Source organism: Pyrgilauda ruficollis, unplaced genomic scaffold, assembly GCF_017590135.1.
Source record: "Pyrgilauda ruficollis isolate IOZ18807 unplaced genomic scaffold, ASM1759013v1 scaffold6, whole genome shotgun sequence".
Classification (NCBI taxonomy): Eukaryota; Metazoa; Chordata; class Aves; order Passeriformes; family Passeridae; genus Pyrgilauda; species Pyrgilauda ruficollis.
In genome coordinates this window covers 2,910,602-2,936,579 of record NW_024527710.1, presented here as the reverse complement: position 1 = coordinate 2,936,579, position 25,978 = coordinate 2,910,602, and the positions used below count along the sequence as shown (strand labels likewise).

The 25,978-nt window shown below is 36.2% G+C and overlaps 1 protein-coding gene across 3 annotated transcripts in view; it reads left to right on the top strand.

The window, feature by feature from the left end:
- MTF2 (metal response element binding transcription factor 2) overlaps positions 1–24,559 on the top strand; it is a 24,852-nt gene extending 293 nt beyond the window's left edge. Inside the window, exons 2-16 of one of the 3 annotated variants that reach the window (XM_041483265.1) lie at positions 295–349; positions 9,697–9,895; positions 10,043–10,124; positions 11,339–11,434; positions 11,817–11,917; positions 12,247–12,395; positions 13,590–13,685; positions 14,542–14,610; positions 15,422–15,545; positions 18,775–18,842; positions 19,217–19,387; positions 20,032–20,140; positions 20,303–20,361; positions 20,498–20,602; positions 21,411–24,559. In XM_041483265.1, the coding sequence (XP_041339199.1) occupies positions 11,359–11,434; positions 11,817–11,917; positions 12,247–12,395; positions 13,590–13,685; positions 14,542–14,610; positions 15,422–15,545; positions 18,775–18,842; positions 19,217–19,387; positions 20,032–20,140; positions 20,303–20,361; positions 20,498–20,602; positions 21,411–21,765 (1,482 nt within the window). In that variant the 5' untranslated portion in view covers positions 295–349; positions 9,697–9,895; positions 10,043–10,124; positions 11,339–11,358 and the 3' untranslated portion in view covers positions 21,766–24,559. The remainder of the gene's footprint in view (positions 1–294; positions 350–9,696; positions 9,896–10,042; positions 10,125–11,338; positions 11,435–11,816; positions 11,918–12,246; positions 12,396–13,589; positions 13,686–14,541; positions 14,611–15,421; positions 15,546–18,774; positions 18,843–19,216; positions 19,388–20,031; positions 20,141–20,302; positions 20,362–20,497; positions 20,603–21,410) is intronic. The other 2 variants (XM_041483263.1, XM_041483264.1) reach the window with 2 other exon arrangements.
- Positions 24,560–25,978: the final 1,419 nt, after the last annotated feature.

The following is a 25,978-nucleotide window of genomic DNA, read 5'->3' as shown; positions in this document are numbered from 1 at the left end:
GCGCGGTGGGGGGGGCGCGATCCCCGCAGCCCGGGCCGCCGGTGCCGCATCCCAGCGGCGCGGCGGGGAGCGCGGCCAGGGGCCCGCTCCGGCGCGGGGAGCCCGAGGCCTTGGAGGGAGGGGGAGGGAGCTCCCTCCGAGCGGCCGCTGGCAGGCGAATGTGAGGGGTCAGTGGTGCTCCTCGGTGACCAAAACAAAGGGAGGAAGGCAGCGGGCCGGTCGGCGGGGCCGGGGGCTGCAGCGGTGAGGTGCCTTCAGCCTCGCGCCAGCTGTATTTTCATCTTCTCCTTTAAGGATATTGTCCGAGTAGGCTGCGTTTGCTCGAGTGCGAAGAGAGCAGCACAAAGAGGTAGTGGTTTTCGTTGGTAACTTTGTGTTTGGGGTTTTTTTTTTGTTTCTTTTTGTTTGTTTATTTGGGATTTTTTTTTTTTTTTTTTTGTTGGTTTGTTTGAAGTGCCTCACCTCTTAATTTCTGTCAGGCTTGACGATTTGAATGTGCACAGCAGGTTTTTACTCCACTTAAATGTGGTAGCTGTTGCTGGTTGAAAGGATATGTAGTAACGCGTTTTCCTTTTTTTGGTATTGAATTTTGTGGAAAAAATGGGCTGGTGCCTCTTTTAGTGAAAGGGAACAATATGGTTCAGTGCTGGATGCTCTGGACGCTGATATTAGTGTTGAAATATGAGGGGTTGTCGTTCATCCATAAAGGATCAGGGTGTTATTAGAAGTAGAGGGCCTGCATAATTAACTGGAAGGCTCTGCCAGGAAAGCAGTGTAGCATTATGGTTCTTTCTGGAATTTGTGATAGCCCCAGCTTATCATAACTCTAAAAGGTCAAGCGTAGTAATGGATAATGACATGGTTTTCTCCTGCCTTAGTGTAAGGGAATGTGATCAATGATATACACTCAAACTGCCAAAAGTGTGGGATAGTAACAAAAAAGTTTCCCTCCTGTTTATTTTTCTTTTGATCTGTAATCAGGTTGGTGAAAGTTAACCTGGTAATGTTTGTCCCTTTTTTTGAAAGCTCAAATTGCATTTAATCTGAAAGCATTTGAGACTAAGAGAGGCAAAAATGTTTCATTTCTGTATTATTAGAACACAGGTTAATGAATTCTTAGCTTTTCATTTAAAGGAGAATAAGGGAAAACAAAGATTGAACATATGAAAGAAAATGCATAATGTAGTGAAAATGAGAAGAGCCTTTGCAAGGAGCTACAAGCTGTGAAACGTGGATCTGTGCTGAGAGTATAATGTAGTAATGATTTCCACAGTTAACCCTTGTTTTGTCAAATAAAGGTGTGTGGCTTCCCAACAACTTGCCTTTTCTGTTCTGGAAAGAATTTAAAATCAGATGGAGATGCTTCTCATACTTAATATGGCTAATCAGCATGGTATATATATTTTTTTAATAGGTGAAAGAGACATGTATTGATAGTTGGTATGAAGTTATGTTTGTCCTTCCCTGCACCAGGAGATCAGGTAAAATTTATGAGAAGAGCAGCTGTAACAAATAAGTTCCAGTTAATTTCCTAGTAGACAGTGGACTTCAGTATTCCCTGGAGATGGATGTGAATTAATGTAGAGGCACTGAAGCATATTTTGTGCTCCTCATGTGAGTTGTGGAGAAGGAAGCTTGGAGATGTGACTAGAAGCCAGTATGAATCTTTGATTAGCTTGTGAATTGGGCGCATGTTTTGCGTGAGCGGCCACTGGCCTTGCTGCAGAGTTGGTTTCACCTTCTTCACAGGCCTTCCTTGCCGGAAATGGAGGGGAAGTGTGTCTTTGAGCAAAACACAACAGGAGAAGAATTATAAAACCACAGGTATGGCTGGAGAGATAATGTCCATGGAGGAGTGAAATCAAGATGCTTAACTTTGTTTGAGAGAAGGAGAGCTGATGATGAGAGTGTTACTGATGAGTCTGGACATACTTCATTAACTAAATATCTTCAAGGATATCACTACTTATATTTTAGATCTATTTATTTTTTAAATTCAGTGGAATGCTTACAGAGGTTGCTGTTCTTGCAGACTAACCTTAAAAAAGAAAACTTATTATGGGATTTTGGTCAGCTCTGAAATCCTTTTTCTTCCCCACTTCTCCCAGAGCAAGGGAATTATGCTTGGAAAAGGTGTCTTGTGACCCAGTACTATTGTTTTTTCCCTGTACCTTTGTGTGCAAACACATGATCAACCCCAAACAAATGGCTCTTGCAGTACACGACTGCCCTGTCTTTCTTCCCTATGTACTAAATATGTTATTCTGTAAAGATCTTTTAAACTCTAATTCTTTCGCTATTTATATCAAAGAGATTTAAAACACTTCTAGTTATTTAAGATTTCTTGAGGGAGAATGTGAGCAAAAATAAAATCACAAATGATTGTAGTATTATGAACATGGGAGGACACTAATGCTGGGGAGCACCTCTTTTTAACAGTATGCATCAATGTTATTAAGGACAGTCATATTTCACAGGGTCAGAGAGCAAAAGCACAGTATTCTATCTAGATGCTGTCTGATAAGTTTTGTGTCACAAGCAGTCACTTCCCCCCAGTTCTCTGGCTGGACTTCTTTCTGATATGCAACAGATTCGTAGACATAACTACAAATCAGATTAATAAGCTGTGGGGCCTCAGTTTTTATTACGAGTTTTTATTTCTTAGAAGCAAAATTTATTACTTTTGTCACTTAATGTGATGTATATACTTTTGAAAGCATAGATCTATTTTAAAAACTCACAAATGAGAAGATATTCTGTGATAACTAGAGAGTTCTTCCTAGACAGAAGAACTCAGAAAATTCTAGCCAAAATATAAGAGCCTTTAAAAGAATTAAAACCCTCACCAAAGCCAACCATCCTGTTGGGATAGTAATGTATTATGTGAAGTCACATTTGATTATCATGCCTACTATAGGGTTGACTGGCTAAAGCTGAGAATAAGCAAGTTACAATTTCTCATCTTACTGACAAGGAGTGGCTTACACAGAATGGTTACCCTGAAATCATTGGTAGGCCAAATTTGTTCTGCCTTAAATTATATTTTAACCTCTATCCATGGTGGGTTTGTTAAGCTTTGCTGGAGTGGCCTATAAATTGGCTTGCTGCCAGTTTGAATAAACATGTGAACTTGACTCATGTAGGCCCATGGGACCAGGCTGCTTTTAAGAGCACCAAGGAAACTCTGTGATGTTCTTGTGGGGCTCTTCCTCACTATTACAGGTTGTGAAGAACAGGGCTAATCCACAGTCATTAGAGAATTGCACGTATTGCACCCATCTTGGGAAAGGGCTAAGTGTTCAGCCCAGGGAACCACAGGCTGGTTAGCTTCACTTGGTCATTAGGGAAGTCATGAAGTCTTCCTGGAGGATATTTCTGGATGCATGGAATGGTGATGGCTGGTAACAGTCCCCAAAGATATAAATCATGGCCTGAACAGCCTGACCACCTTCTGTGTTAAAAACGGCAGGGTTTTTGAACATGGGGAGAACCTCGTCCAGCCTCAGTTTCAGCAAGGCTGAAGGAAGAGATTGAACATGAACTTCATGAAATTCAACAGATAAGAAAGCAAAGTCCTGCATCTGAAGAAGGAATCCCAGGCTAAGATTGGCTGGGAGTCAATTTTGCAAGATTGTCTGGGGATCTGACGGACAGAAAGCAGAATAGCAGCCAGCACTATGTCCTGTGTGCTAAGGCAAGTGGTATCCTGGGTTAATAACAGAAGTAGAAGACAGAGGGGAAATGATTGTTTCCTTCTACACAAAATTCATCAGACAGCATCTCAGTAGAATGCTATATTTGGGTGCTGCTACTGCAAGAGACATCAAACTAGAAGAGTTTGGTGTAAGGCCACCAGGACAGTCAGGGACTGCAGCACTTCCTCTGTGAGAGGAGGCTTAGGGAACCAGGTTCATTCAGCTTCAGGGAGACATAACTGCAGCCTTCCAGCTCCTATGAGAAAGTTAGTGTGCTGCTGTTAGTCTCTTCACAGCAGTACATGGCAGGAGGATAAGAGGCTACATGCCTGCATTGGAGTAAGAGAGATTCTGATGGGGTAGGGAACATCCCCTCTCCCTAGGGGGCAGCTCAGCAGTGAAACAGGGGCACAGGGTGCTTGTGTGGCCGCCTGGTTTGGCCTCATGGCTGATGCTATGCTGAGCAGGACTAGAGAATTCCTGAGAACCTTTCTGCCCTGAATTATTGTATTTTCCGAAACAACACTTAAAACAAAGTAATTTTGACAACATATTTCTCATCTCCCAGTCATTACTCTCTGCTTTTCTAGACTGAGAGATGCCTAGATTAGAGTCCCCTTGCCTTTCTGTGGTACAGTTGGCTTTTGTTTGTACCAGCATGCAGAGCAGTGTAGAGATAAGGAGCTTCAAGTGTGTGCAGCACATTGGAAAAGCAATATTCATTTCAGTCTGTGAAGTAGTGTAGAGGATAGACTATAATCTGGATTTGTACTTGATTCTTTGCTTAATAAAAGTTAATGGCAATGTACTAATATAATAGCCTGTTTACATGTAATTGAAAAGAGACTGTTGCAATAACATTGGTATTATGAAAAGCAAAGTGATTTTTTTTCTCTTTTTGTTATCCACTGAATTATCCTGATCTGAGGTTTGGACCTGGGTTGGGGTGGAGGAAGCTAACCTAAGTCTGACTTGTCATCTTGTTAATTTTGACTGTCTTCTTGGCCCAGCAGAATCTTTATTTGGGGGAAGAAAGGATGTTTGCCACAGTGAACAGATAGTGGTTGATATGAGATCTCATAAATAGTGGGGAAGTGGAAAGGAAGAAATGTGGTCAGGATCTAACATTTCTCCAGCTGTTAACGTAGGTACCAGTTCCAGGTCACAGGCAATGTTGGAAACATGGCTTGAGCTTGGTTATGTGGAGCTGGGTAAACAAGCTGTGATTATTACTCTCAGACAAGGTTAATTCCCCTTTTTTGCTGTCTTCTAGCTGTGAATGCTTGTGTGCCTGGCTTGTTTAGTCACCAGGTCTCTCTGTGAGGTACTTCAATTTATTTTAAATATCAGTCAGTGAATTCATATATTCATATATTAAGGGAAAGAAAACTGAATAGGAAGTTAATGGAGAAGCCAGCTTGTTATTCCAGAGCTGCTGGGAAGGGAGCAAGCTGCTGTATTGGATAAGCCATGTGTGAAACTGCCACGAGTTTTGTGTGTTCTGAGCCCTTGCTACACCTCCACTCTCCTCATTCCATGTGAATGTTAACTCTCCTGTTTTAAGGAGAGAAGACTGCTGGTATTTTACATCATCTTACAACTTCTTCATAGTTAATTTTTCTGTAATAAAGGGCTAGTTTGCAACTTGAGACCAAAAAAATTGCAATTAATCAGCAGTAACATCATACTTCCAGAATCTGAAGTGATTATCTGTAGTTGTCATAAGGTCTTTTATTATATTTTCCTTTCCTGTGGGATACCACAGTTCCAGTTTTGAGATAGATCCTAAGCCTCTGTGGGCTGTCTTAGTAGAATGCTCTGTGTGTGATTTCTATCTGAATTCTCTTCTGACAAGTCTTTAAAGTAATCATCCCTTCACTGTGATTTGTATTTACTAGGAATAAATGAGCTATTTTCACACTTTGATTTTTCTCAGTGGTTTAAAATTTTCTCATAATGTTCTTTGGGCAATTTGTTGTTAAAACTTAGTATCTTTAATGCTTCCAAAAACTATCTGTGCTCATAGGGTAGCTATCATCTGTTACTGTTGCAGCATTTATGAATCAGGCAGCTCTTTTCGAAAAGTTTCCTGAAATTGTATGGATTGTTGGTGAACCTGACTAGTTCAGAGTCATGCAGTCTGGCAGTTCCAGCTGAGGGAGTTTGTGTCCCAAGTTGCTTGTTTGCATTTATTCACTTGTGCTTACAAATTGTTCTGTTAAACAGATCAGTGAACTGAGATGGCTGGGAAAAAAACCCCAACCACTGGTCAAGGGAGTTTTTCTTAACTGAAGTTTTTTCATAGCAGTTGTTGAGACTGAAGGAGTACAGGAGTATGAATGATTTTAAGAACAAGACACTTGGAAACAAGAATGCGCAGTCTTTTTAATCCTCCAGGCTCTTCACATCTTTTTCCCCAGCTTTTCCACGTAGGATAGCTGTAGAGGTACCAAATGAACACCAAGATTTTCTAACTGCTGATAGAAGTTAGAGTTACAAGTGAGTCAAAACTAACAAATGTAATTTTGATAAATACAGTGCTAGACATAGTAACTGCTTATGGTTCATAAATCAGACTGATTTAAGTAGTTGACTTTGGGAGGAAGTTTGCCATTCCTGTTGACAATGACAATCTCCTGCTTCTGCAACGTATTATAAACAAATTTAAGTAGATGAATAGAAGGTATCCATCTGCCTGTCTTGCTTGAGAGTATCTGTGGCTATGGTCTAGACTCCAAGGTGAAAATCAGTGAGCATTTTCAGTACTTCATGACATCAACTTCTCAAGAAAAGGTGGAAGTGCATTTCTGTTTTCAAACGTATATCAGTGTGCAGACACATTTTACTCACTGCCACCACTAACTTTTTGTTGGTTGTTCTTGATTGTATGGGTATATAAGTACTTTTTTTTTGTTTTTGCATTTTAAGTGCTAGAATAAGAATGCAGCACAACATACTTAACATTGAGTCATAGATGTAAAGCCATACATCCTGTATGACATACAGTGTAGCTTGGTTGTGAAAGTTTAATGAGATAATGTAAATCTTTATATTGTGTAAGATTTTTTGAAAAACACTGAATCTGATGGATATTGTGCAATTAAGTTCTTGGAGAGAAGTGTTTAAGATTTGTTATTTCAAGGTTACTAATTTTGTTGGTAACTCTGTTATATGTTAGGAAGGTGCTATGAAGCTAACTTTAAGGAAGACTGGAAAGCAAGTTGCTGGAAAATGTGGAACTTTAACCTTCTTGCTTGTCAATTTTAAAATTCAGTTTGCATTTGAACTTCCAAAAAAAGTTTTATTTTAATGGTAGGTGTGACTTTTTGGCATTCCACTACAACAGTTAGAGCCGTGACAAGACAGATGGGCAAGTTAGTAACATTTTGTGCATGTGGCTTTTACACTGGTCTGCATTGCATTTCTTGTGCAGTGGTTCTGGAAGATACTTTGGAGACACCTACTTTAAGTAACTTATGTCCTGTTCATTAAAGTCAACTTGTTAAAACAGTTGACTTCCTACTTAATCACAGTCAAAAACATTGAGGGAGTGTTTCCCTGGAGAGAAACTTCCTATCCATGTGGCAAGCAACTGTTAAGTTACTGTCAGCCTATTGTAATACTAACCCTATTTTCACTGTCTGAGATAAACCATGAACTGCCACAGCAGGAGCTGCTTCATGAGCTGTTTAGTTGTCACTTCAGCACTGCCATCACTCACAAAGAGAGCAGTGTGGACAATGGAGAAGTGTCTGGTTTATTGGCTCACGTCTTTGCTGGGTATCAAGGTTCTTCAGGGTCTGAAGCTGCTATTGTGTATTTACATTGTTGTATAAGTGAATGTATAGATTCACTTAAGTGTTTTGTGCCAGAAAATGATGCGCTCTTTTTTTTTTTGTTGTTGTGCCTCAGTGGTGTTGTGAGACAAACCTTTGTACTTAAAAGAATGCTTTTGAAGACTTTTTAAAAAAATAAAGCTCACAGTTGTGTTTCAAGTGACAATCTGTACTGTTTATGATAAATGAATTTGTCTTTTTGTGTATTTGGTACAAGATTTTTCACACATTTCTTCAAGTACTGGAAAAGAATAGTAAACATTCCTGCCTTGTAGCAGGAATAGCTACCTATTTCTAGGCTAGCTAGGCTAACCTAGCTTTTTCTAGGGTCTTAAACCCCAGAAAAATCTTTGAACCTCTTTGAGGGTAGTTCTGTCAAACCAGTTGTAAACCAGAAGTTAGTGCCGAGAAAGCAAGAAGTGTCCTAGGCAGTCAGGCTTTTACTGTGTTACAGTAAACCTGTTTTGAATGCTGCATGTGTCCTGTCTCATTTAGCAGAGGTTTGAGTAGAGCTGAGCAAAAGTAGCAGTAACTTGAATCAGTTTTTGTGTAAAAAGCAGCAGAACTGGTAAGATTCTTTATCTAGGAAATCTGGCTGGGTGGTGGGTCTGAACATTGTTACTTGCACCATGAAGAGAGAAGATGGAAAATGACAGTTTAATTTTCTGATGCAGTGATGAAGGATTTCAGGTGAAGTGATAAGGTGTCAGCTGTGAAACAAGCCAAAGGATTTTTTTGTTCCTCTGCTCTTCCCTGGTCACCCATCTAAATATTTTTGTGTTTGGGATCAAGCAGGACTTAAATTGGTGACCCATTTGTGCATGAGGACGCCAGAGGCACATTATATTATATTATAGCTGCTCTTTCTGTCATGTTGTTATTAAATGTCACATTGATTATAAATATGCTTAAAGCAGATGATTTTCTTGTGCCTAACCTTCTTGGTTTGAACTGTTTAATGTGATATTGTAAGCCATTACTTTTCTAGTTTTATTGTCATATTTTGTGTAGTAAATTCTTTAGAGAGAAGATTCCTTTCTCTGTGAAGCTGTAGATCAACTTCTCAAATATATGTATAGCAATTCTCAAACTATATGGGACATTAATTAGTTTACTGCTTTTGTTGATGCTTTGAGATTAATTCAAATGTTTCTGGTGCTAATAATGTACCTAAGATATCTTGAGTGAGGTGAAACTGCTCTTCAATTGACTGTATCCTATGTAATTCCTTGATCCCTGTGTTTGCATCCTAGTTACACATACATGTAGTTTCTAGAGAATACATTTGGATATACAAATGGTAACTTTATTAAAAAGTCTCAAATTCTGAGTATTACTTATGAAATTCTGCCTTGTGCACTCTGTGGTACTGTTTTATAATTTTCTCTATTTTACTGCTTTAATTGATGTGTAGTGTTTGACAGCTAGTCTGACATAAAAGCATATCCACACTTACATATAGATAGACTATATGTTGTGGAATATATGAGGAAAAATGCTTATTGATACAAATAACTTACAATTTTGGGTTTCATGTATGAAGAAAGGCTGCAAGATCAGTTGTTTTTCCTTCCTTGTTATTTTCCACCCTTACTCTAAAAGAGAGGAAAATTTATTTTAAGTAAGAAATTCAACATGTAGAAATTCTTCCTGTGGTGGAAAGCTCTACAGCTATGCTTGGTGGCATTGCATGATTCTGTGTTGGAGGTACCTCAGTGTTTACCTTGCGCCAGCATAATGCTCAAGCTGTATTCTCCCAACCAAGGTAGTGCAGTTAGAATTGGCTTGGGATCTTTTTAGTTTCCTTGGAATTTTAGAAAACTGGCAGTGATTTAAGTTTTGCATAAGTAATCCTGTATTTAATGTTTTTGATGTGTTTTTCAATGCTTCTGGTGATTTTATGAAGAGTCTCTGAGCTGGAAAGTTTGTGCATCCCCATCCTCATTTACATTAGTTGATTTCCTAGAACACTTCTCTTTTGTAAATTTGTTCCTTTCAGATTTTGTCCACTTGCATAGTAGCAGAGGCACCACTACTAAAGGTGTGTAAAGTTAGAAAAGACAAGCAGGTGTTTTGTTACCTGGAGTTGGTCATGTTGGTGTTTCCAGTGCACGGTTCCTTTAACCCAGTTGCGGTTACCTCTTCTCTTGCTTGCCTTCCCTTAGAGACTCCGCGGCGGTGGGAAATTCACTGGTCCATAAGCGGTCTCCTTTACGTCGCAGCCATAAGAGCTCAGCATCTCTGGCCAAGCTGTCGGTGCATGATGGACAGAAAGCCAAAAAGCCACTTTGTAAATTTGAGGAAGGTCAGGATGTCCTAGCTAGATGGTCAGATGGCTTGTTTTATCTTGGAACTATCAAAAAGGTAATCACATTTTTTAACTTCACTGGAGTCTTAAAGTGTCGCGTACTGTTGGAAATTGCGGTATTATTGTCTCACTTATGTAGTATTAAATACATCTTTCTGTTTAGTGCTTTTACTCATGGCTTCTACTGTATTTTTGTCTTTCAGATAAACAAACTGAAACAGAACTGCTTCGTTATATTTGAAGACAGTTCCAAATCCTGGGTTCTCTGGAAGGACATACAAACAGGCAAGAACACCATGAAGTATTAATTGTTTGGTATCCTGTTTGTTTAGATTACTGTTGGCTGCTAAAAAAGATTATTATATTCTTCTATTCTAAAGAGTAATATAATTTAATGTGAACCAGGAACAAAAATTAAATAAGAAAAAAATATTTTCAAACAACTGTCATTGAAGTTACTGGTTTTTTTGGGCGTTTGTTTGTTTGTTTTCACATTTATGAGGTGGAGAAGACTTCTAAAAATAATCACTTTTGAGTTTGTTTGGGTGGAGGTGGATTATGTTCTCTGCCTTAACAGAAAATTCCAGGCCCTAATTTACACCAGGTTTATATTCTTTGTACTGTTTTCAGTTGAAATGACATAATATGGAAAGAAACGAAAGCTTGGTGAATCTTCTGTTTGAGCAGAGTTTTGACACTTAAAAGGAGCACCAAAACTGTTGCACACAAGAAACCATTACAGATTTTGGAGTATTCATGTGATATAAAGAAATGTGTAGTTATCAAGTGAGGCACCAATTGTATAATACCTTATTGGTTTTCAGACATTTCGATAGCAGTTAATGTTTTTATAACCTAATGCTAATGAAGCAGGGATGATAATTTATTCTGAAAATCAGTTACAATTTTCTCATTGTACAAACACAATGGAAATCTGCTCTGGCTCTTGTTGATTCTTGATGTTTAAGCTAAACACTGTCTACTTAAAGGAAAAGCTTTGTATTTGTAATAGCAAAAAATCAACTGCTTTATTTCTTTAAGCTTGTAAAAAATGCTGTTCTGCTTCTGTGTAGTACTAGTTTATAATCTTTGATTCATTTATCCTAACTGTCAAAATTTAATAAATGAGTATGAGAACTTCAAGTTGATGACCCTTATGAGTCCCTTCCAACTCAGATAGTATGTATTTTTAGCCTACATTTGCATTCTTTATTCAGTTACTGGATTTTTATTGTTGATGTTGGGGAACCATGGACTGCATAGTTGGTAGGCAATATAAAGCCTATAAATATCTGATAGCTTACCATAAGTGATATATTTATAACACAGTCTGTACAAAATGTCTGAATATGTTCTTATTAAGAAGTTGGTCACTGTAACAACGTGTTTCTACAATGCATGCATCTGTAAGTGAAATTATGCAGAAGGCTATACATGTGGTAACTGTGTTTCAACTGCAGATATAATCTGAAAAAAATCACAATTTCATCTTTGTCTAGGAGCCACTGAGAGTGGGGAAATGGTCTGTACAATATGTCAGGAAGAGTATTCAGAAGCACCAAATGAAATGGTTATATGTGATAAATGTGGGCAAGGTAACTAGATTTTTTTCTATTTACTGCATTTTAAAAGATGTTTTGATTTGTTTCACAAAGGAGGATATTTGCCCGGCTATGACTGACTGCTCAACTGATCTTAAATTTTGTAGCCCTTAGTGGCTATTAACAGCTCAGTGAAAGATGATAATCCATGTTAAAGTGACTAACACCTGTTCTGTAAGTCAAGATTATTTTTTATTACTAAGAAAATATAAAAGACCATTTTGAATGTGTTACCAATCTTTTTGTTCGGGTTTTTGGCACTTAATGATGGATAATGCCTTAGAGTTGCATTAAGTTATGTGCTTTGGCAACATAGTTAATTCTGTGTAAGCTTTTGTCATTTTAATAACAGTTTGGCTGACCATTTTTCATCCAGGTTACCATCAGCTGTGTCACACACCAAATATCGATTCCAGCGTGATTGATTCAGATGATAAATGGCTCTGTCGACAGTGTGTGTTTGCAACAACAACAAAGGTGTGTTTCTAGAAAAAAAAAAGTTAATACATTTCATATTGCATGCATCTTTGTTTTTGCAATTGAAACAATAAAAAGATATGACATTTTTTCAGTGATCTCTTTATCTTTGATCTGAACTCAAATTTTGTATGTTGAGACGTAATGCTATTTTTAGAAACTGACAATGTTATACTTTTAAGCAAACATGCTAGTATTAAAACATAAATACACCTGAAAATATTTGACTTGAAAGTTATGAAAACTTTTCTACAATCAAATGAAAAGCTTTGAAAGTTTCAGAAATACATGACTGGTTTTTGTAAACTAATGTGTCTGTTTTGGCCCAGAGAGGTGGTGCGCTTAAGAAAGGACCAAATGCCAAAGCACTGCAAGTCATGAAACAAACGTTACCATATAATGCAACAGACCTTGAGTGGGATGCAGGTCATAAAACCAATGTCCAGCAGTGTTACTGCTATTGTGGAGGACCTGGAGAGTAAGTAAATGGATAATATGTAAGAACTTTACTGCAGCTACAAACTTAGACACTTTTCTTCTAGGCTTCCTTGTGAACTTGTTAGTTTTTGTTTCTGTTGAAACCGGATGCCAAGTGGGATTTTGAATTCTCCATACATTTTTAAGTGTCTCACAGTGGGAAGTATATTAATCTCTTTTCTTCTCCCATAAAATATTTTGGTTTGTTTTAATTTTGTCATGTGATCATCACAGTACATTCTGTAATGAGCAATAAATATTTTTTGTGTTGCTACTGTTGATGTATTGAGTTTCGATGGAGTTGTTTCTTGATGATCTTGCAGTTCTAGGCAGAATTTTTCTCACGTTAACTCAGCTCTGTCATAAGTCACAAAAACAAATGTACCTGGAGATTAGTTTATTAAATTTTGTTGAAATAGACAGCTGTCTGATTCTACCATAATGTCATATCCTGGTTTTCAGTGACTAGTAGGGGAAAAATTTTTTTTTTCCTCTTATGGCATTACAGAGTCCTCTGCTGGTTCTTTTTTACAAGAAAGGCAAGAAGAGGACTTCTTAAGCAGGCAGAGATGAGTACTCTGGTGTGCATGAATGAGTGAAAGAATAAAATAGCGTTGGAGATTTGAGGTCAAGGCAAGTAAAGAGTCCCACAAAAAAGCAAAGTTTTTGAGGGTATACATGCAGGACAGAGCTCTGGTTTGAGACTGGAACAAACATGGCTGTCAGTTTTGCATGGGTCCTTTTCTCAAGGGAGAAGCTGAAAAAGGAAAAGGTGTAAACTGTGAGGTTTCTTTTGAGGATTCAAGTAGTTGGATCCCCAGAACAAATATTTGTGACTAAATGCAGTTGTGTTGTGCTTTAGAAAGTAACAAGAAAGCTAAATCTGTCAGAAGGAGCTTATATGCAGTTCCTGAGTTAAAATTAAAAGGTGGATGTCAGAGTAAATAGCTTTTTTCCTTAATTTAATAATTTAATTAATTATTTTACTAGGCTATCTTTTATTATTCCTCTCTGTCTTTCCTCGTAATTCATTATGGAACTAAATGTTACTGAAATATCCATAGAGATGACTGTTTTATAAACTGTGCAGATCATTTTGGGTCAAAAGATCCCTTCCTATTTAATTTAAATATAATGAAGAAACAATTTTCAGTAACTTTTTAAACACATCTTGTGTCTCTTTCTGTTGTTGAAGCTGGTATCTAAAGATGTTGCAGTGCTGCAAATGTAAACAGTGGTTTCATGAGGCTTGTGTGCAGTGCCTCCAAAAGCCAATGCTTTTTGGTGACAGGTAAGAAAATTAAGCTATATTTTGTTGGTTGTATTTATTTAAAATGTGAGGGAAGTCTCACATATGAGCTTTTATTAGGGCATCCATAACACAACAGTATTTTTCCAAAAGGGTTTTGAGTAGAAGTTTATATACAAGATAGCCTGTGTTTGGGTGGCAGGAAAATGCAGTTCTTCATTTCATTTGAACAGGATGCAGTGGTGGGTGGGAGAGGTGACCAACGATAGTTGGATTGCAGCTCTTACTTTGTGTGGAAATGCTTTATAAAATAGGTGCAACTCTACATCTTCTGTTCATGTGTGAGGAGTTAGGACAAAAAGAAACAAAAGAGTGCTGGTCTGTGCTTTTATTTTAAGAGGAACTTGGAGCACTTGCAGCAGATGAAAGAGGAAAACTGGAGAAGAGAATCAAAGAGCATTTCATTCATTATTTATTATAATTTTATGTGGGAATTTTTTCTGGAATGTTTGTATGAAGGAACTGAGTTAGGACCCAGGAATGTATGGGTCCTTAAAATGCATATTTACACTGATGCACAGGTTTTTGCATTTGAGCAATAGTGCTGGGGGCATTACAGAGCATCTTAACTGATACAGTCACAGGCTGAGGGACTTTCTCAGGCAGAATGAAACAGTGGTGCAGGATGAAATCAAAGAAGTACCTTGTATCTGGCCCAGTAGGTATCAGCACAGGTTATAGAAGTTGCTAAAGTAAGATAAAGAAGGAGACTCACTACATGGCTGTGTTTCTAGTTTGCTTAACTTTCATTTTTTTCATGATCAGGGTGTTAAAACCCTGTGTGTACGGACACCCACCACCCAGCCACGTGTACATATACATATGTGTGTATTTTTAGGTTTTATACGTTCATTTGCTCAGTTTGCAGTTCTGGACCAGAATACCTCAAACGTTTACCCTTGAGATGGTAAGTATGAATTTTAAAAAAGGGTGGGTTGAATATATGCTCTGCTTTTCCTTTTGGTGTTCTGATTCTTGTTGGTAAAAAGGAAATAATCTTGTTAGCTTGAGCTGTTTCCCGAGTCATTTGTGCTGTGTGTATGATCTGGGATAAATTTCTTTCAAAGATTGTCTTTAAGGGTAGAGATATATTGTGATTGCATGCTCTTGGGATTCAATCCTGGGATCATTCAGTGGAGTAACAAGCAACTACTCACTTGTGTATGTGAAGATTGAGATATCTAAGTTAAGTGTTTATTGCAGGTTTAGGATCCTGCTATTATCTAAGCCAAACATAGTGAGTACCAGAGCACACATCCTGATACATTTTATAATAGTTTCCTTGAATAGACTTAATGGAAATAGTCTGTAATAGAAATTATATACAATTTAGTGGATATATACCTAGTGCTAACAAATACATGGTGGAAATTACCTTGTTAATTCACCAAAATACTTGCATGAATTCAGAACCGATACATTCAAGTATGGATTCAGACTTGCTTACGTATCCCATGGTCCAGACCAGTTTTGGAGTTAAAAAAAATATCATGACAATGAGATGAGGCAGAAATGAAAGTGAGATGCAAAACAGAAGAAATCACTTGAAGAGAAATTGCAGGAGGCTTCCCAGTGTTGTCTGGATTGAGTGTTTTAAGTTGGGCTTTGTGTTCCTCCACTTGTATAATGCTAATATCTTTTCTACTAAATTGTTTCAAAGGAAAGCAATTGGAAGAAAAATACTTGTTTTCTCTGTTTTTTTTATTCAAATATTCTAGGGTAGATATAGCACATCTATGCCTTTACAACCTAAGTGTTATTCATAAAAAGAAATATTTTGATTCGGAGCTTGAACTTATGGCCTACATTAATGAAAACTGGGATAGATTGCATCCTGGTGAGGTAAGTAAGTAGAATACCCTTTCTTGTTTCTAAATCACAGTGCATACATATGTCCTGAAAGTTGACAAGCTGTGAACTGTTTTACTCTGGATGTTAAATCCTTTAGCACCTTAAAATCTGGTAATCCTGAGTAATAACTTTTTCTTTCCTTGCAGAAATAGAATGCTTTTTAAGTGGTGCATATTTTTCTAAACTGTAAAATTTCTTCAAGTTATCTGTGCCACTAATTACTTGCATGGCGACTTCGTTACTTAGCTGTTTTTTCAGTTGCATATCTATATTGTGTTTTAGTTTCATAATTCTTTTATTACTTTGATATTTTCATGTGTTCTGACCTGAAAATCTAAATGTAGAATTGAGGGCAGAGAATATTGCATGTGAAGACCACAGTCATTGTCTCTAACACATTGTTTATGTATTAAATATTGTACTCAAAGATTTCTTCTTTCCTAATTCTTACAGTGGGGGTGGTCAGTTTGCATGCAGTCTGTTTTTGATCCTTTTGCAGTCAGATTCAGCTACTTGTCAAGACATTCTTATTTTAGTTCATTACTATACTAGTTATTTTCCCAGCTATTTGATTACTGAGCATTTATCATAGCATTAAAGGAAATCCATTTACTCAAGTAGATTGACTTCATATTTAAGATGATCGGTGTTGATCTTTGTTTCTGCATATGAGGTTAGATGTGAAAATTTATGACTTAAGTTCAAAGTGGCATAGTGCTAATAGAGTAAATACTCCTTTTGTGCGTGAAAATTGTTTAGGATTTTGAAGGGTTTTTAAATACATGGCTTATAATGGGTTGAAATTTTCTATCAGTACATTCTACTTTTATACTTCAGTGAATTCGTATAACTGTAGTCCATTTTTATTAGCACTCACAATTTGAGAACAAAGTGTATGTTCTTGGTTTAAATATGTAACTGCTTTTCATAAATAATGGAAAGCAGTCTAAACATATGTATTTTAAACTATCATTGTCAGTAGTTTGATAGAAAGTGAAGCAAACACTAAAGCATTACTAAAAATTAGTCACGAATACACGTCTGGTTTACTTTGATACGTGTGGCATCTTTTACCTAAGTTATATAAAATTAATAAGTCTGTCATAACAAATCTTGAGCTTTGAATTAAAAAACAGCCTACACAAAATGTAATTCTTACACCATTTTTTCAACAGAATGAATTTTCTAGCTATTGTACTAGCTTAACTAGCTGTATAGCTTAACAAGTATGTAAGCTGTATTTAATTTTGCATTTTGTTTTTCTTAGTATTGAAGGAAATGTAGAAGAAAATTGTTTGTTCATTTAACATAATGTTCCTTATAATCAACATGTCATGTTGACTGGCTGGTCAGAGCAGTGGATGAGAAGGGTGAAGCTGTCATTGACTTGGAGCACATTTTGAAGAAGTTGAAAGGCTTCATTCCTCTCTGTGCTCTTCCCCTTTCTGCTTCCAGTCCATCCATGTTCAGTCTGTGAAAAACATGTAACTAAGGGGGAGGAAGGAAAGGGCAGATCCAAAATAAGTAAACTCACTTCTTTAATTTGTGTTTTCAATTCTTTAATATTTCAACACCTTCAAGTGAACTATGAATTTGAAGTCTGAATGCTACATTTTTAAAGGGCTAGATTTTGAATAAATTAATACAAGCTGTATTGAGGAAATTTAAATACCTTATTCTGAACAGATTTTAAATGTTGTTAATGAAGTTGGCAAAAGTTGGTTTGAAAAATATGATTAACTTCAGTTAATTAGGGAAATGAGGGAAACAGAAATTAGGCACAGAAATAATTGACATGTACGATATAATGATTTTAGGGGCAACATTTGGTGATCTCCTTAAATTGCCACTGTTAAAAATGACATTTTAGTTTCCTTCTGTACCTATTTATATTTGAGTAAGAGGAAAAGGGTTTTAGCTGTAGGTAAGATAGTAGTAAATAGTGGAGAACTCCTAAGCAAGTAATTTTTAACATGTTGTTAATTAGAAGGCAATAAATGTGGCAATTTTCTGTAGTTTAGTCTTGCAAGATCTCTATATAGCAATGGATTGTACGGAATGCATATGGTGAAGATGGAAAACAAGTTGTTACTTTCTTTGGCTAAAACCTCTTGAACACCTCCATTAGTTTTGGTAGTCAGGTAAACTGTCAGTTGTTAAAAGTTGGGGTTTATGAGTATATTTATTAACTTATTTTTAGCTATTAGCACATTTAATTTTTTGCGCTTTTCTCTCTGTCTTGTTTGGTGAGAATTGTATTCTTTAGAAATTTTCTGATCCTGAGTTTTTTGTTGGGTTTCTTTGAGCTGCAAATGTTGTACAGTCTTGTCTTTAGTATTTATATTAATAGTGAAGCTTATAAACTGCTGTCAGCTCTATTATTAGAGATAAATTTACAAATTCGGGCATGGCAACTGGAAATAATGGTAGTTCTGCTGGAATTGAAAAGTAGATCAACATAAATGTAAACAATCTAATTTTACATTCTGGTACTTAAATGTTGTGTCCATGTGATAGTCAGCATCATACTTGTTATGCTTTTCTCTAATTATTTATGTAATTTTTCAGAGAGGTGATTTCATGTTTTGAGAGCTTGATAGGGACTAGTTCAGGCTTTGGGGAAAGGAGGGTGGTTAGACTGGGTCTTAGCTAAAGGTTAATGAAAATAGATCTACTGGTTTGGGATTTTGTAAATTCTAATAATTTTTTCCGGGTGTTTTCCTTTCTTTTTTGTATCAAGTTGAGTAGTATTAAAAAAATATGAATTGGGTCCTATGGCAGGATTTTGCCATAATTATCATAAATAATTAGCTTCTTTTGTCTATATAGTTATCCTCTGTTTGCAATCTCAATTAATTTAGGAGTACATATAGAAGATTTTTTGTTAGGAGTCTTGGGAGGCTGTTGGGATCTTGGGAGTCTTGTTAGGATTGCTTGGGAGGGCAATCTGGTGTTATCTTCCCTCATTATACTAAATGTTTTTGAGATATTTTTCTTGTACTTCTTAAAAGTGAAACTCATTCTATGTCCTGGGCTTGATCCTGGCATTAATTCTCTGGCTGTAAATCACAAAATATATGGAATTATTGTTAATATGCACAGCTAATATTTTGTTAACGTACTTCACATTCAAATCTATCATTACAATGACTAAGAGGAACTGGAATCTTTCTATTACTAAAGAGTTTGAGAGGTTAAATGATTTCTTAATACTTTACAGCTGGCAGACACACCAAAATCTGAAAGATATGAGCATGTCCTGGAGGCATTAAATGATTACAAGACTATGTAAGTTTTACTGGTACTTTTTGTTTTAAGTGTTGTTTGCCTATTTAATCTCACTTAGGTTACAGTCTTCAGTGATAATCACTCTGGCTGTAGATGGCATTTTAAGTTTTAAATAATGTTTCTATTTCAAATTATAACGTTACATAGCTATTTAGATTGTGACCCAGACCAAGAGAGAATTGTTTTAACTTCCATCCTCCTTCCACTTCACATTCTGTTTTTGAGAAGGAGGATTGTGATGGGGTAAAGAGGGGAATAAAGTAGTATTTCAAAGAATATTCTCTTTGCATCATTTTGTTTTGCATGTACCCTGCTATTTTAAAAGTTGCCTTCCTTGGGATCAGAATTTTAACTGTTAATTTAACATCATCTAGGTTTATGTCTGGAAAAGAAATAAAGAAAAAGAAGCATTTATTTGGCTTGAGAATTCGAGTTCCTCCTGTGCCGCCGAATGCTGCTTTAAAGGCTGATAAAGAACCAGAAGGAACTTCACATGAATTCAAAATTAAAGGCAGAAAGTCATCTAAACCAATTCCTGATGTGAGGTAAAATAACCCAGTCATTCTAGCTGTGTTGTCCTTAACTGGGGCTACTTTGGGTATTTTTTGGTGCCAACGGAAAAGTCCTTTCCTTTGTAGAATGTTTAAAAAAAAATTAATTGTAAAGGCAGATTATTTGTGAGGACAAGGTCTTAGAACAAATGTAGTTAACTTTCTATTAGGATTCTTCTAAAAAGTCAACATGAAATTTGGGAGTAAGAACAGTAGAAAAGATCCCAACTTTGCTGTTATTTGGGAAACAAAACCTTTGCCTTACTGGATCTCTTAAGCAATAATCTAACTGGAATTCTCAGTAGGAAGTATGTTGTGAAATAGTAACTTGTATTGGTAAGTGTGCCATCTTTTTCACCAAGAGTGGTCATATGAATAAATTATATTTAACACTTGTTCATTCCTCTTCAACATTTGGGAATCAGTAATGTCCCTAGAAATACATTGAATCTGTTATGTTACTATAAAGACAAAACCATGTAGCTTTTTACCTGCAAATTTTGATTTGCCAGAATCACCTCATTTAATACAGTGTTTTAGAAATAAACATCTAATTGTATATTCATTGCCAAAGGAAAACATGTATTCAATGAAAACTATCATCAGTAATACAGAATAAAATACAAATTTTCTTCTAGGGAATTAAGTAATGGTATAGAAAGAAAGGGGAAAAAAAAATCAGTAGGTCGTCCACCTGGTCCCTATACAAGAAAAATGATTCACAAAACTCCAGAGTCATCTCCTCTGGTAAGGATATTTCTTCCCCCTTCCTCCCTTCCTTCTAACTGCATCATAAATGTTGAAGAAAAACATAACAAGTTAATATGAATTTATATTTCCCCCCCTTGCTCTCAAATAAAATCGATAAAAAAATTTAAGTTGAAGTACCTTTTTTTTCCCCCCCCTTAGGATAATGAACCAGTTCCAGTGATAGAGAACCCAGCCTTGGAATTACCCTGCACTGTTGGGTAAATAAAAAAAAAAAATCCCTCCCATCAAACATTGTAACATCATGTAATTTGTCTGTTTGCTTCTGAAATGTCAGCTCAGTTTTTAATGTAAGAGTATTTTTTTACATGGCAAACATGTTATCTTGCAAAACAGGAAATCTGATGGAACTGCACATTCATCCAATACCTCAGATGTGGAATCCACAGGTGCTGCCAGTATGAAAGAAACTACCTCATCTAACATTTCCAGACATTATAGGTAACTACTCAGTTACTCTATCTGCTATAAAGATCAAGATTTGCAGTGTATTAATTTTAATAAAATTTTCTCTGCGTAGAGCTATAAATAGCATGGGGAAATACAAAGAAATAGGATGAGTGAAAATTTGTCTTGAATAGTTCTGTTTACAGCTCAGAGAGTGAGGATTTTTTGGTGCTTGCTAACCATTGTTTTTGATGTAAAATATGTGGCTAAGTGACATTTACTGAAAAGAATTAAACTGTGTAAACATTTGCTGAGCTTGGTTTTCTACTAGCGGTCACAAAAGAACTGATGTACTCTGAATTAATTTTAGCAGCTTTTGTTTTCGTAGGTTTGTGTGTTCATGTTATAAAATACTAAGTATGCTGTGATTTTCTACAGTCAATAGAACATGAAAAAAATCTGGCACAGAGTTTATGAATAAATTATTAACTACAGTCAGCCTTCCTGCAAGCAAAAACTTTTCCCTCTCTCAAGTTCAGCAAATAGAAATTTCTCTTCTATTGATGTATGTGTATTTTAGTCTTTTGTCTCCCCTTTCTGGTTCATGCTATTGAGTGCTTTCCTGAGTCATTTTTGTGTGCATTATTGATATAGTCAGTTGTCAAAAAGCTCGTGTTTAATTTAGAGTTCTAAAATTGTTACCAACTGTGTCATACTTATAGTTACATATCTGTAGGCGATAAGTATTTTTTGAGTGAAAAACAACAAAAATTATTACATGAGTGGCATGGAAATAACTGATGATACAGCATACATGTTGAATTCCCTTGGAGTTAATGCTGTGGGGTTTTATTTTCAATAGTTTACCTGACTCGAGAAAAAGGACTCGTACAGGAAGAACTTGGCCTGCTGCAATACCACATTTGAGGAGGAGAGGCCGCTTTCCGCGAAAAGCACTCCAGACTCAAAATTCAGAAATTGTAAAAGATGATGAGAGCAAGGAAGATTACCAGTATGATGAACTCAATACAGAGATACTTAACAACTTAGCAGATCAGGAGTTACAGCTCAATCATCTGAAGAACTCCATCACTAGTTATTTTGGTGCAGCAGGTAGAATAGCTTGTGGGGAAAAATACCGTGTGTTGGCTCGTCGGGTGACACTTGATGGAAAGGTGCAGTATCTTGTGGAGTGGGAAGGAGCAACTGCATCCTGACTGTAGGACTGAACATTATGTTCACTGCACTGTCATCTGTAAGTACAGTTCATAATGCAGAGCCATGAGAGAAATGGTCTTTAAATGTGTTTCTAAAAAGAAAAAACAAAACAAAACCAGTTTAGCCTTAACATGTAATTGTTATCAGTACAGCTCTTGTGATAAAGACTTATCTTTTTAAAATCTGATCTGAGACTTAAATTTTTTAATCTGAACATTGTTAGATTGTTTTAGGTTGGGATATTTTGGGTTACAATTGCTTAAAAATGTGCATGGTGTTTAAAAAAAGATGACATTTTCTAGAGAACATTCCATGGATACAGTTATTGTGATTTAGAGAAAATATTATGTAGATAGCACAAATATTTGAAAAATCTTGGTTTGTTTTCTTACCCAAATGTTTGCAGAAATGTATTTCTATTTCAATACTTTCTAGATTTCATAAGTGCAGTGTATATAATGCCTACTGAAGACTGTAAAATACTGAAGTTTTCTTTCAAACAAAGTGTAAAAAAAAAAAAAAAACCGAAAAAAATATATTGAGCCTGTAAATTGCTCTGTGACCAGACTTCATTGTCTTCTTAATATATTCTCTGTGTGTGTGCGTGTGCGGTGTGTGCGTATACACAGAGCTGTATATGCACACACAGACCTGGGCGTGTATATAGATGTGTGATTGTGACCTATGCAATACAAATTATGGGATCGGTCAGCTTCTGAGAATACATCCCATAATTCTTTTTTCAGGAATAGTTGCCAGTATTTACACAGCAGCATTTCTTCTCAGGCTTATTGGGTGCTGTTGCTTTTTATGTACTAAGGAAAAGTGTCCAACCAGTGCAGCGTGTTCTGGCAGTGGGTGCAGTCATTGATGTTAGTGTGCTCTACGTTCCATTTTCCATTTGAATTAACCGCTAAAAAATAATGCAGGATCTGAAGATTTTAAAATTAATTCTACTGGAAATAACAATTTGAAAGCTCTTGTGGCACTCTGATTGTAAATTTCTTGTCCCAGTTAAAAAGTAAGTTGACAGGAGTCGTGCAGGATTTCTACATACCTGTAGAACAGTCATATTTTGATAAATGTAGTATGAATTAAGTGTGTTATTGCACAGGGTCAACAAATGTTGCCATATGAAGTAACGTTACTGATTTTATTACAACATTACCTCTTTTGTGTTTATAAAATGTACCAAGTTTTAAATTGGTAAGATTATTTTACTTGTTAAAAAAAAAATCAAAAAGTCTCTTGACAGTATTAGATGTTTTTTCTTTGTCTGCTACTTTTGAGGGGGTTTTAGCCAAAGAGTAAACAGAAGAATATTTTTACTTTGGTGGTTATTCACTGTACTGTATAAGGTTAGTTTTCTTACATGCTTACAGTTTGCCACCAAAATAAAATTATGTAACATTAGCAAATGACAGTGGTTTGAAGTGTACTACTTGAGTGAGTACTTATTTATTCCATTACTTGGTTATTTGACTTTTTCTGCTCATCTTGAACATCTTGAAAAGGTGACTTTTTTCTTGAAATTTTTTTTTGTCACCTTATAGCCAAAGGAAGCAGAGAAAGCTTTTTATCCTGTGTTTGGCTTTTGGCTGGCTGGGTTATATTAGCTTTATAAAAATGCTAATTAAAAACTCCCACTTCTGTTTACCTTCACTAAAATGTGTGGGTTTTTTCTCACACCCTCAGCTATTAATTTAATGTTGCCTTGCCTATAGCTGCAATATTTTGATAACACAGCAACTTCATGTTAATTTTTGAATGTTTATATCTTGAGATAATGCAAAATGTAAAGCCTTTGTAACCTTACTCACACCATCTGTATTTGTCTTTATTGTTTCACTTTATCCAAGTCCTTTAATTCTAACTGAACACCAGCAGTATTTTTCATAGAGATTCATTTAATGATAAATATTGGAATGTACTTGGGGACTTAAGTGGGGGAGGTGTGGGGACAAAATACTTGTCAAACTTCAGCTGTCCATAGACCTAACTATTGTGAATGTTGTTTTCATTTTATTATGGTGGTTGACTTAACTCTGATGTTCAGTTTGTATTTTTGGAATTGTTTTTCTCTTAGAATTAAAAGACCAACATTAAATGTGTGTATTTTTGAGAGAGAAGAATGAGTTTTGATTCTGTACTCTTGTGAAGCACATACTTGGTGGCATCCTCCCATCCATTATTTCCCAGTCTCTAGCTTTCCTGTTCCTGGCCTGGAGACACTTGCCCTGCACATAGACACTAACTGGTGTTCCAGCTATGGTTGAGGGATGCTTTGTTACAAGGTGTCATGTACTGGAAAATGCTGCAATAGTGCTGCTGAAGATAGAGCTAGAGTAGTAATTAAAGCACACCTACAAATGCCTTTCTCATTTTATGTGAATTTCATTGTATGTAGTAGTGGTGTGTCTAAAGGAAAAAGACAAATGTTGCTGTATGTAATGATTTCATTTTGGTATAACTCGATCATTGTATGTACGCATGTGTGTAAATATATGTAATTCAACTTTGTTGTGGTCACTGATTTAGAACCATTTCTATGTGTGTATTTAATATTTTTCCTTTATGTTTTATTTGTATTTCAGTAGTATTTAGATAGGTGATGTCTCTCGTGACAGTTCTAAAAAGATAGGTATCGCATGAACAAGACAGCAAAGAAATAATGGCACAATACTGGTCCGAATTGTAAGATATGCATCATAGCAAACTATTTGTCAAATCATTGTTCTCAACACAACTTCAACAGGAATTTTGAATAAAACTATGGTTTTTCTATGCATAACGCATTTTGAGTGAGATTACGAAGGAATTTTGAAAAATCTCTAAGCATGATATATGAAATGAAGGTCAATATTTCAATTTAACATGAAGACAAATACATTAAAAAAGGCCTTTAAAGGTGAAGGCAAGCACTTTATTGTCTAGGGGTGGGGAGATAATTTAATAAACAAAAAATGGTTTGTCTTTGGAACATTCTACTAAAGTGATCTTTAGTATTATATTTTAAAAGGAAATTGGTGAATAGAGATGGAACATACCAAGGATGACAGTGGAGCAATAGTCAGAACAGAGTGACAAGGACAAACTGGACAGAAGCATCAGTTCTGTGCACAGAGAGAAGAGGAGGAGTCTTGCAAATTGTATGCTGGTAATATGTTCAGGCACATCTCTAGTTGGTTCACATCTGTCTGAATGAAAAATAACACTCCAGTTAAGCGCATGATGGAAGAAAATTTCTTTTTGTAGAAATGGAGAAAAGGGTTTAGGAAACGTTGAAACATTGTTTGGTCAATGTTGAACTTAAATGCCCATATTGAGGTGTCAGATCTATTGATATCCTAGTTTAGTTAGAAAAATATTAATGCATGAGTTAAACTTCGGAGTTGTCAGTGTTTGTAGAGAAGTTTGCTGGTGTTTTGGGTTTTTTTTTTTTTTTTTTTTTTTTGGTGAATTGGATCATCTGTAGGTGAGGTGTGGTGAAATGAAAGATGGGAAAAGAATCTCCTTTGGAGTCCCTGAAGAAAGTGGGAGGGGGAAACAACCGTCTTTTAGCAAAGGTAGTGCAGGACAATAGAAAGGAAAACAAAAGACAAATACCAGTACAAGCTGTGCATAGGCTGAGAATGAGCTTGAAATTTGATGCTTTTGCTGTCTTTCAAGTTTGTCATTCAGCAAGAATGAAACAAGATTTTTGTATTAGCTTGGTGTTTTAATGTTTTGCATTTTTGAATCTTAATGTTCTCAGCTAGTCCATCTCTGCTATTTTTTAAATCAGGTTTGTACATATTTCAGTATGGAGATCCATATACCATAATATCAACAGTTGTTCTGGTTTTCATTAGTACCAAAATATTTTGCCAGCAGATATTAATTTTTCAAGTACAGCTGTAATTCATACCATTCTTTTCATATAATCTTCTAATCTGTTTACTGATACTATTTCACCAGTGTGTGTTTTTCTTCTTCTAATTTATGTTTCCAGCTTCTCAATTTCACAATATTCAGATTACTTGCCATTGTTAGCTACTCAGTGTTTGGCACTGATTGACTTCCATGTGGTTTTGGTTTCCTAGTCTTCTGCTTATTTAATGTTCAACATAGTACCTTCCAAGCCTGACATCTGCAGTTTTACTCTTAACAAGCTCATTTACTTCAAAACCTGCTTTAAAGCAGGAAGCTAATTAACAGTTATGTCTTGCTCTT